Consider the following 12,752-nt stretch of genomic DNA (forward strand, 5'->3'; position numbering starts at 1 on the left):
TTATTATTTTTTTTTTACTTGTGCAAATAGTTATTTATTTTTCTTTGGCTCAAGTAAAAAAAAAAATATGAATGAATGATATGAATCAATACCCTATTTTTTTTATTTTTTATTGGATGAATGAAAGTCGTCACCTTTATTTATATAGCGCTTTAAACAAAATACATTGCGTAGCAACTGAACAATATTCATTAGGAAAACAGTGTGTCAATAATGCAAAATGACAGTTAAAGGCAGTTCATCATTGAATTCAGTGATGTCATCTCTGTTCAGTTAAATAGTGTCTGTGCATTTATTTGCAATCAAGTCAATGATATCGCTGTAGATGAAGTGACCCCAACTAAGCAAGCAAGAGGCGACAGCGGCAAGGAACCGAAACTCCATCGGTGATAGAATGGAGAAAAAAACCTTGGGAGAAACCAGGCTCAGTTGGGGGGCCAGTTCTCCTCTGACCAGACGTAACCAGTAGTTCAATTCCAGGCTGCAGCAAAGTCAGATTGTGCAGAAGAATCATCTGTTTCCTGTGGTCTTGTCCTGGTGGTCATCTGAGACAAGGTCTTTACAGGGGATCTGTATCTGGGGCTCTAGTTGTCCTGGTCTCCGCTATCTTTCAGGGCAGTAGAGGTCCTTTCTAGGTGCTGATCCACCATTTGGTCTGGATACGTACTGGATCCGGGTGACTACAGTGACCCTCTGATCTGGATACAGACTGGATCTGGTGGCTACGGTGACCTCCGAATAAGAGAGAAAAAGACAAATATTAGCGTAGATGCCATTCTTCTAATGATGTAGCAAGTACATAGGGTGTTATGGAAAGTGTTCCCGGTTCCGGTTTACCTAATTAATGCAGCCTAAAAATCCTTTAACGGATTTGGATATTAAAAGCATATTAGTATGTTATGTGTAAGCCAGGTTAAAGAGATGGGTCTTTAATCTAGATTTAAACTGCAAGAGTGTGTCTGCCTCCCGAACAATGTTAGGTAGGTTATTCCAGAGTTTAGGTGCCAAATAGGAAAAAGATCTGCCGCCCGCAGTTGATTTTGATATTCTAGGTATTATCAAATTGCCTGAGTTTTGAGAACGTAGCGGAATATAATGTAAAAGGGCTTTATAAGTAATAAGCAATATTTTAAAATCTATACAATGTTTGATAGGGAGCCAGTGCAGTGTTGACAGGACCGGGCTAATATGGTCATACTTCCTGGTTCTAGTAAGAACTCTTGCTGCTGCATTTTGGACTAGCTGTAGTTTGTTTACTAAACATGCAGAACAACCACCCAATAAGCATTACAATAATCTAACCTTGAGGTCATAAATGCATGGATTAACATTTCTGCATTTGACATTGAGAGCATAGGCTGTAATTTAGATATATTTTTGAGATGGAAAAAATGCAGTTTTACAAATGCTAGAAACGTGGCTTTCTAAGGAAAGATTGCGATCAAATAGCACACCTAGGTTCAGAGCAGCCATCAAGTCTTAGACCGTGTTCTATGTTATTACAAGCAGAGTTTTTAGGTCCTATAATTAACACCTCTGTTTTTTCAGAATTTAGCTGTAAGAAATTACTCGTCATCCAGTTTTTTATATCGACTATGCATTCCATTAGTTTTTCAAATTGGTGTGTTTCACCGGCCCGCGAAGCAATATAGAGCTGAGTATCATCAGCATAACAGTGAAAGCTAACACCATGTTTCCTGATGATATCTCCCAAGGGTAACATATAAAGCGTGAAGAGTAGCGGCCCTAGTACTGAGCCTTGAGGTACTCCATACTGCTCTTGTGATCGATATGATACATCTTCATTCACTGCTACGAGCTGATGGAGGTCATATAAGTTCGATTTAAACCATGCTAATGCACTTCCATTAATGCCAACAAAGTTTTCAAGTCTATGCAAAAGAATGTTGTGGTCAATTGTGTCAAACGGAGCACTAAGATCCAATAAAACTAATAGAGAGATACAACCACGATCAGATGATAAGAGCAGGTCATTTGTAACTCTAAGGAGAGCAGTCTCAGTACTATGATACGGTCTAAATCCTGACTGGAAATCCTCACATATACCATTTTTCTCTAAGAAGGAATATAATTGTGAGGATACCACCTTTTCTAGTATCTTGGACAGAAAAGGGAGATTCGAGATTGGTCTATAATTAACTAGTTCTTTGGGGTCAAGTTGTGTTTTTTTGATGAGAGGCTTAATAAACGCCAGTTTGAAGGTTTTGGGGACATATCCTAATGACAATGAGGAATTAATCAAAGTCAGAAGAGGATCTATGACTTCTGGAAGCACCTCTTTTAGGAGCTTAGATGGTATAGGGTCTAACATACATGTTGTTGGTTTAGATGATTTAACAAGTTTATACAATTCTTCCCCTCCTATAGTAGAGAACGAGTGGAACTGTTCCTCAGGGGGTCTATAGTGCACTGTCTGATGTGATACTGTAGCTGACGGCTGAATGGTTGCAATTTTATCTCTAATAGTATCGATTTTAGAAGTAAAGTAGTTCATAAAGTCATTACTGCTGTGGTGTTGGGAAATGTCAACACTTGTTGAGGCTTTATTTTTCGTTAATTTAGCCACTGTATTGAATAAATACCTGGGGTTATGTTTGTTTTCTTCTAAAAGAGAAGAAAAGTAATCGGATCTAGCAGTTTTTAATGCTTTTCTGTAGGATAGGTTACTTTCCCGCCAAGCAATACGAAATACCTCTAGTTTTGTTTTCCTCCAGCTGCGCTCCATTTTTCGGGCTGCTCTCTTTAGGGTGCGAGTATGCTCATTATACCATGGTGTCAAACTGTTTTCCTTAACCTTCCTTAAGCGTATTTAAAGTGCTAGAAAAGAGAGAGTCCATAGTTTCTGTTACATCATCAAGTTGGTTTTGGATATGCTAAGGAATTTGGATACATCAGGAAGATAACTTAAAAAGCAGTCTTTTGTGGTAGAAGTGATGGTTCTTCCATACTTGTAACAAGAAGTAGAATTTACAATTTTGGCTATATGAAGTTTGCACAAAACTACATAATGATCTGAGATATCATCACTTGTCTGCATAATTTCAACACTATCAACATCAATTTCATGTGACAGTATTAAATCTAGAGTATTTATAGTGAGAGAATTACAAAATATTTTAATTTGATTACTGGCCTTTCAGATCTTAATCTGACCTTAATTGTTAGAAAATTGACAAAACAAAGATTCTTTTATAGACAAGAGGGTAAAAGTTATTTTAATGTTATACCCAAAACCTTAGTCGGTCCATTTGAGGATAAATTAAAGCACTTGGACTGGAATGATGTTTTGCAGTCTGATGATATAGAAAAGGCATCTAATATTATGATGACCAGAGTTAGTGAGACTAAAAATGAGTTTTGCAAAAACGTCTTACATTCACGTAAAAAATATAATCTGCCATGGTTAAATGAGAATCTTTGGAAGTTAATGAAGCAAAGAGACTTAGCACTGAAGGCAACTCTTAAATCCGGACTACCACATGATAGGAGAAAATTCCAAGAATTACGAAATAAAGTAGTAAAAGATCTAAGGCAAGCTAAAGCTGATTACTTTATTAAATTAATCAATGACTCTAAGGGAAATAGTAAATTGATTTGGGAAAATATTAATAGCATTACGAAGAAGGAGCGTAAATCCGTTCAAAACTGGGTAATAAACGAACAATCAAAAGTGATAGAAGATTAAGGAGAAATAGCTACAATCTTTAATTCATTCTTTGTAGATTCAGTACAGTGTCTAGCCAGAAATTTTGGTCTAAGACCAAGAGTACTTGCATCGGCTAATAATGATTTCCCTGTTTTCACAATCAAAAATGTCTCAGAATATACAGTAATGAAAACACTTCATTGTTTGAAAGGGTCCAAGTCTAAGGATGTTTTTGATTTTGATGCAAAATTCTTGAAAAATTATAAATTAATACTATGTAAGCCTTTAACTCATTTGATAAATTTGTCAATAACAAAATCTAATTTTCCTTCATCCTGGAAGACCGCAGTAGTGACTCCAATCTTAAAAACAGGTGATAGAACTCTTACATCAAATTATAGACCCATAAGTATACTTCCAATAGTTTCTAAAATTACAGAAAAGGTTGTTTATGATCAGCTAGTCTCTCATCTAAATGAAGGTGAATTTACCTTGCACCCGATGCAGTTTGGCTTCCGAAAGCATCACTCGACAGAAACAGCAAATTGTTTTTTTGTGGAACGAATCAAAAGTCTACTTGATAAAGGCGGTGTCGTTGGAGCTGTGTTTTTAGATTTTAAGAAGGCATTTGATACCGTTAATCACAACGTTTTATTATCAAAACTTTATAAATTGAATTTATCCGTTAATACCATGACCTGGATGGAATCCTATTTGAATAACAGAAAACAATGTACAAGAGTGGGTGATAAGTGTTCCTCATTTGCAAACTGTATTTCAGGGGTCCCTCAAGGGTCTATTTTAGGACCTCTTTTATTTTGTATATATATAAATGACCTCCCTCAAACATGTCCAGATGTTAACATCCAGATGTATGCTGATGACACTGTGATTTTTACCCATGCAAGATCTAAAGAACACGCTGCAGCCAAACTGACAGCTTCGATGAGTAAGGTGTCGGATTGGGTGGCAAATTCATGTTTGACCCTTAATCTAAGTAAAACAGTTTGCATGTATTTTACAGCGAGGATTAATAACTCAGTTAATCCTGATATTTTAATTAACGGAAAAGTCATTACATCTGTGACACATGTTAAATATTTAGGCATCATAATTGACACAAATTTGACCTTCAAAAAACAAGTTAGTAAGGTCATCAAGACTGTTAAGTTTAATCTAAACAATTTTAAGAGTTTAAGACATAATTTGTCACTGTCTGCTGCAAACCTTTTTGTACACACAATGATTTTTCCCCATTTGTCTTACTGTATAACAACCTGGTCAAAGGCAGGAGCCACTACGCTCAAGCCTATTTATTCACTCTATAAACAAATTTTAAAAGTATTAGACAAAAAACCTAAGGATTATCATCATTGTAATATTTTGAAAAAATATAATCTTCTCAATTTTGATAATTTCTTATTTTATTCGGATGTATGTCTAATGTTTAAAGTTATTCATGATCTTGCACCCCCTCCTCTTAGAGGATGCATAGTTTTATCTGGCAGTGGCAGTGCCAGTAGAACTAGAGCATCAACTAGGGGTGATTTGGTACCACATTTTAGAAAGACAACCTTTGGTCAATCCGTCTTCTCTGTTAAAGAAGTGGAGAAGTGGAATTCAATACCCACAAAGATTAGAAACTCAGGAAGTTTTGCAGTATTTAAAACCAGCCTCAAAATTTGGCTAAAATCAGCACAAGAGTGTCACCACTAATGCTTGCATTGTATTTTCTGTATTTTGGTGTATACTGTATATCAAACCGTTTTTATCAATTTTGAATTGATGGATATGTATTTTTGTAAATTTATGTAGTGTATTTGTTGTTTAGTGGTTAGTTTTTTGTTTTGTTTTGTCTACCTGCCCAGGGACAACAGATGCAAATTAGCTGCTAGCTAACTCTGGTGCAATTGTCTAAATTGTGCACTGTCCCTGCCAAATAAACAAAATAAATAAAAAAAATTAAAAAAAAGTATGATTTCGACAATGAGTAGGTCCTGAAACGTGTTGTCTAACCCCAATAGAGTTCAGAATGTCTGTAAATGCTGATCCCAATGCATCTTTTTCATTATCAACGTGGATATTAAAATCACCAACTATTAAAACTTTATCTGCAGCCAGAACTAACTCGGATGTAAAATCACCAAACTCTTTAATAAAGTCTGTATGGTGCCCTGGTTGCCTGTATACAGTAGCCATTTGTTTCTCTGGATAATGTTATACCACTGTTACTGCCTTTAATTTCTGATGGTTATGGTTATTGTTTTCACTTTGCATCTTTGTTTTATTTGCACCAACATTATCTGATTTTAACATTTTTGAATAATTTATTCATATAGCATACTTTTTTTAGTCAAACTGGTAAAGAATTTTTTTTTTAATTTTAAAACCAAATGTAAAAACTAAAATACTGAATGCTGATTAAGAAACATCTTATTGAATGTGTGTTGATTGTGTTTGGATTGTAGAACTATGCAGTTGTTGCCTTTAATTTCACATGGTTACAGTTAATGTTTTCAATACCAAATAAACATTTTGTTTATGCATGTTTAGGCCAGTTTGCTTGTAAAAAATCGGTATTGGAATCAGCCATGAAAATGATCATGATCGTGCATCCCTAATTTATATGTCTGTAATATGGGAGTGCTTTCATGTGCTGATTTTCTGTGTGTACAGTAAGCCGGACATGTCTCGTCTGCGGCTGGCAGCTGGCTGTGCCATACTTCGTCTCGCTCAGGAGCCGTGCTACCATGAGATCATCACCCTGGAGCAGTACCAGCTCTGCGCCCTTGTCATCAACGTAAGACCCATCGCCAGGCTCCTTGTCTGACTCCATATCGGCCTTATGGACTTATATTTCATCTTAATGGCAAAAAGAAAATCCCTTAACATCATTTTAATGGGTTACTCTGGTTTGACTAACAGGCTGGTAGTGTAGTGATTCGCTGTCTTCCTGGTCACCAGTTATGCTCTGTAATGTAATTTTATGTCCAGTTTATCTGACTGATAAAATCAGAAGTCTGCTTCAGTACCCCAGATTAAATCCATTAAAAACAATATCTTTCTTACTGCAGATAGAAGGTGTAGCCTCATTCAAAAACCTGTTACTCTTTCGGATTGCAACAGGATATTCAATCAGAAAAATTGGCTGGGAATTAATTGGTTTGTTGGAAGTGGGTGTTTAATATTAAAATGGAGCCAGACCAAACGCATGTTTGGAAAACCAATGCTTAGGTAGGCTGTGCAGGCTATTTAATTATGTTGTTGACAGACAACCAAAAAGGGACACCATTAGAAAAATAGTTTCAGAGGAAGTGATTCATCTTTCACAATAAGATGAGGAATGTGCATTAAAAAAAGTCAATGGGGTCAGTTTGTATTTAATGATGATCTATACAGGAAACCAAAAAGTTGTAGGTTCAAACCAAAAAAAAAAAGATGATTCAGGAGTGGACACCATTGCACAGGCCTGATGGTGGCACTTAACCCCAGACTACTCTAGAGTTTGTGTCCTTGGAGTGTTTCGTAAGCCATTGAATAAAAGCATAAGCTAAACGATTCATTAGGAACTAATGTATCCTGTCTTTCTCAGGACGAGTGCTACCAGGTGCGACAGGCCTTCGCTCAGAAGCTACACAAAGGTCTGTGCAGATTGCGTCTACCACTGGAATATCTGGCTGTGTTCACGTTGTGTGCCAAAGACCCAGTGAAGGAGCGCAGGGCACATGCCCGCCAGTGCCTGGTCAAAAACATCAACCTGCGCAGGGAATACCTGAAACAGCATGCAGCAGTCAGCGGTAAGGAGAGCCAGTCTAAATCCTGCTCTGAAGGCAAGGGCTAGGAATGAATTTATATTAAAAAGTACTTTAAGTGACTGGTTTGTTGTTTGTGTTTTATTGTGTTGCATGAAACAACAACCATACGTCTTGTGTTTGAATTAGTAACTCTTCTGAGTTGATTTTTTTTTTTTAATTAATCTTTTCCAAAAAAAAATCCTGTTCAATTTAGGGAGTCAAAATCTAATTCCAAAATGATTCTCAGTGCATAGTAATTAGCCTTTGGCCGGCCCCTCCCCCAAAACGGCCATTGTCCAATCACACATCATGGCAACCGTTACTAACCGTTACTAACAGGCAGTTCTGACAAACTCCAAGCAAGATGGTGAAGCGGTGCGCCCACGGCGTTTGTAAATCGGACACTAGAATAGAGCTGTAATCGGGCCTTAAAGCCCGAGCCCGGCAGATTTCGCCCCGAGCCAAACAAGTACATTTTGATTGACAGCTTTTTAAAAGCCGAACCCATTTACAGCCCGACATTATTCAAATGTACGCACGCACACAGCTCTTTTGCCTTTTGTCAAGAATGAGTCATTTATACATGTTTTAACATAATTTATACATGACTAACGTAATAGGCCACTTGGAAGTTTGAACAAAGAAATAAAAAGTCCTCTGTGACATCGTAACATCTCAGAACTCTAAATAGCCCTAGGTATAGACTCATTTAGCCTATAAATAGGCCAACGCACCAATAAAAACGAGTCTTTCTTAAAAATTTTAATTAAGATAAATTCTAAATTAAGATGGGTATTTGGCAATAACGAAATTAATTAAGATAAAGACTCTGCCTTATTTGCTTCGCCATAGCAGCTGAAATTTAATAAAAGAATAATGCCAACATTAGCCTATATAGGCTAGCCTATATGTCTACATTATGCATTTAAGACTCAATTAGTATTTAGTTATCATTTTTAAAACCTTTACTCACCAAGATAATAATAAAAATAGCTACTCGCAATAGACAATAAAAGACCATAACATATGAGAGAACTTTCCCGGCAGTACAAGAGCATGACTGGTACACAAGGCTGTGCTGGTTGCATGGTGTTTCTGAGATTTCGCTTTTTTTCCCTCCACGGCATACTCCAAAAAAGGTCACTGACACGCACGGTATACATCATGGCAATCTGTCGCGCTGGTCGTGTTTGACCATTTGTTTGTCGGAAGTAGCAACAGTAACTAAGGGGGGCGGGGCTCGGTGAAAGGCTAATTGACAGGCTTGTGGTGCAGTTCAATGGATTTTGCCCTCGAGGTCTTCACCCCAGTCACGTGACTGAAAACGATGAATTTTTAGTAATTCATTTAAAATTCATTATAAATTACAGAAATGATTCTCCAGTTCATATACATGTTAAAAAATTTTTAAGGGATCCGTTTACTACCATGTTTTCATTCGGCTTATATAGACTGTCAGATGTCGTTTTTGTGTCATAAATCGCTGAAGAAAAAAAAACCTCATGTCTAACTCTAACCACTGGTGTATTATAAAAGTGGAAATATTTAAGCACCTCACAATTTATTTAGATTTGATTCAAGGACTCACAATTCCATTCCATATTGATTCACAATGCATCTTAATGCATCTTTCAAATATTGAAAGCGTCATTTAGGAATCAGAAGCAGAATCAAATTCCCTGTTAGATAGTGATCTTTTTAGTTAATGTTCATGCATCTTCTGGTACATTGAAATCTTTAGCTGCTGAGTTGAACTGTTCATCAGGATCATTATGCAAAAGAGCCGGTTGTTATTAGATCCCGACCGATATGGATTTTTGGGGGCCGATGCCGATATTAACTCGAAAAGAGCCGATTTATAAGCCGATATTTTGATTTTAAAAATAATCTGGATATTAGACCCATTTCCTATAAACTGCATTTACACAACATTCAATAGCAAAATATCTGCCTGTTCTATGTATGTGGGCTGTATAAACCATTTTCCAGAATGGACTATGTTAAAAAAAAGCCTTAGATTACAGTCTCAATGACTAAACAATTGCACATCAAAAGTATATATTTTTTAATGATCAAAAAACAGTCTGGTTTTAAACATTTAACACTTTTACTTTCTTCCAGTTGAAGCTGGTTTTAACAGTCTGTGTGTTTACTGTAAATTATAATACTAAAGTTAAAGTATTTGCAGAAGTAGTCCCACACTTTGCTGCTACAGCATTCACCTTTTTCAGCCATCTGTAGACAGAAAGAGAGACGGAGAAAGAATAAGCATGTGTATTAATAATATCACCATGTATCATTACTCATGTCATCATTAGAATTATAATAATAATAAACTGGGATCTCCTACATAGGCAAAAATGAGAAATATATATGTATTTTTTTATTTGTCAAGCAATAGGTATTACCTACTTATATTTAACAATATTATTTCAACATTTTCCTGTTATGTCTGTAAAGCTGCTTTGAAACAATATGTAAAAAAAAAAAAAAAAAAGCGCTTGTTCAGCTCACATTTATTTACATGTCCCCTCTAGTTTAATCATTTCTGACGCACCTACTGTAGTTACTGTAACTACACTATATTTGCTCTCACAGACACATTCACAACAGACCCGTATATCTTCTCCTCTTCTCTTTGTGCAGTCTGAATCAAAACATCGTCTTGCCTACTATTACCGGAAGATTACGGAATCAATTCGAAGTTGAATGGTTAACGTTAGTGTCATGAACACACCGCTGTCAATTTTGAGAAGAACCACCTTCAAACAAGTTAATAGCAAGCATTTAAGGGGCCTGCTAAAAAGGAAGCTATTAGCGTTAGAGTAACGTAACCAGCCTGAATTCACCAAATTGTTCTCTGGACCTGAGGGTAGCCTCTTCTTCCTTGCTTCTCTCTTAATTCTCATCAGCAGGACTAGCGCTATCGCTCGCTTCTTACAACGGGACAGATGCATGTATGCTGCTGACCGAAAGGAGGAGGAACAGACTATGAAAGAGCTCCCACTAAACGTTTTTAAAACTCCGCCTATGCCATAGCGCAGCGCAAATCGCGTTGTATCTGAAGGGCAACGCTGAGCCCAGCGGCAAGCGCCGTGCATACCGCGTAATGTGTGAAAGGCCCAATTACGCGGTCATTATGTGGGAAACACACCGCAATAGAATAAGAATAAGTTAAACGCTAACGTTATAGTTTGACCTCCTATTAACGTTCGCGCTCTTCCACTGATAAACATGGTATTAGCTTTGTGGCTAATCTAATATAGCAATGCATTAGCGGCTGTAAGTGATGTTACAGAATATTTAGAAGTAATAATGATAGGACCGTTAGCTAGAACTACCACACAGTTTTTATATACAGGGTATGAACTAAATCTACAATCATTTCACATGACGAACGACAGACTCACCGTCAAAACAGTTGATCGCTTTCTTCTGTAGTGGACTTCTGGCGCTGTTGTTAACTCTGGAGCTGCAGAGCTCCCTCTGGTGGGCACACTATGCAACACTCATAACATGAGTGAAGCATGAGACTCTGTTTCTCATGTTTCATCGGCCGTTATAAATGCCGATGCCGATTTAAATGCAATTAGCTTATATCGGCCGATAATATCGGCCGACCGATATATCGGTCGGGCTCTAGTTGTTATGCCTGTCCTGTAAAGTGTATTCACCAATCCATTGTGTTGGTTTCTTCACCTGTTGCTAATAAATGTATTCTTTGCACCTCAGCCTTTTCAGTTTTAATTTGTTAGTTTCAGACTCTTGGAGGATGTGAACCTTTTCCAATTGTAATTCATACTCATGAGCCACAGGACAAACTTTGGCTATTGTAAAATATTGAGTGTCTGGGAATTTGTCTAGGTTTTTATTACACTGATATTATAATAAGCATGTATTTGTGTACTGCAGAAAAGCTGATATCGCTCCTGCCGGAGTATGTGGTGCCATATGCAATTCACCTTTTGGTCCACGACCCAGACTACGTGAAAGTCCAGGACATCGAGCAGCTCAAAGACATCAAAGAGTGAGTCCACAAACATCCTTATGCTGCTCTTCCATCTTTAATTGGAGAATGTTTATCTCTTCATTGGTTGTCCGTTCATGCTTTGAAAATGCTTTGAAAAAGATGCGTAATTTGAGCTAGATATTTGTTACAAATATGTTGCCTGTCAAATTTTCATAAACAGTAGAGAAAATGTGCAGCTTGTTAGATGTTTGGCTGGCTGCCGAAACACTGATAAATGGTGTTCCAGAGCTGCCATCTGCCTTTAATCTTGAGAATGATGTTTCTCTCTCATATCTTTCCTTTTCCTTCAGGGCTTTGTGGTTTGTTTTGGAGATCCTAATGGCCAAAAATGAAAACAACAGCCATGCATTTATCAGGAAAATGGTGGAAAACATAAAACAGACAAAAGATGGACAGTGTCCGGATGATCCTAAAATTAATGAGGTCCGTCTGGTTTTAGAGTGATGCTTTGTTTTTCTTATATGGTTATTCAAAAGTTGTTCTAACTAACAACATATCTAGGGATTTTTAAATGATTATATAAAATGAATCAATACTTTTTATTCTGGAAGGAAGGCATTAAATTGATCAAAAGTGACAGAAATCTCTTATAAGATTATACAATTCTATTTAAAATAAATGGTGTTCTTTTAAACTTTCTATTCAAATACTCCTTTCTTTTCAAAGGTTTCCACAAAAAAGCAGCACAATGTTTTCAACATTGATTACATGGCTAAAAATTAGCCATCATCACAGAAATAAATTACATTTTAAAATATATAAAAATAAAACATTTCACTATTACTGTTTTCACTGTATTTTTGACCATATTAATGCAAGCTTATTTCAGAAACATTTAACATTAACATCTTACCTACCCCTAGCTTCTCTCTCTCTCTCTCTATCTCTCTCCCTCCCTCCCTCCCTCCCTCCTGCAGAAATTGTACACAGTGTGTGATGTAGCCATGAACATTGTCATCTCCAAAAGTACCACATACAGTCTAGAGTCACCTAAAGATCCTGTACTGCCTGCGCGCTACTTCACACAACCGGACAAGGTGCTTAACTATTTCCTTTGTTGGACTGCTGCAGGGCTCCCATGAACAGCAGCTTTTTATTTATGTATCATTATGTATACATAATGTCTGTAGTGTTTATACAATTTTCTTAAGAAAAATAAAATATTGAAGTCTTGATCTAGTCAGAAATCATAGAAAGTGATTGGTCAGTAGGTGTGGAAGCCCTGCTGTGGGCACAAACTCCATTTACAGATTTGACATCT

The 12,752-nt window shown here is 36.8% G+C and overlaps 1 protein-coding gene across 2 annotated transcripts in view; it reads left to right on the forward strand.

Annotated features, from left to right (window-relative positions):
* The window catches only part of LOC132123526 (sister chromatid cohesion protein PDS5 homolog B-like), a 57,020-nt gene that overhangs the window by 37,491 nt on the left and 6,777 nt on the right, over positions 1 to 12,752 (forward strand). For both annotated transcript variants that reach the window (XM_059534191.1, XM_059534192.1), the window contains exons 24-28: positions 6,344 to 6,467; positions 7,260 to 7,464; positions 11,374 to 11,488; positions 11,782 to 11,914; positions 12,409 to 12,528. In XM_059534191.1, the coding sequence (XP_059390174.1) occupies positions 6,344 to 6,467; positions 7,260 to 7,464; positions 11,374 to 11,488; positions 11,782 to 11,914; positions 12,409 to 12,528 (697 nt within the window). The remainder of the gene's footprint in view (positions 1 to 6,343; positions 6,468 to 7,259; positions 7,465 to 11,373; positions 11,489 to 11,781; positions 11,915 to 12,408; positions 12,529 to 12,752) is intronic.

Source organism: Carassius carassius, chromosome 41 (assembly GCF_963082965.1).
Source record: "Carassius carassius chromosome 41, fCarCar2.1, whole genome shotgun sequence".
NCBI classification, from domain to species: domain Eukaryota; kingdom Metazoa; phylum Chordata; class Actinopteri; order Cypriniformes; family Cyprinidae; genus Carassius; species Carassius carassius.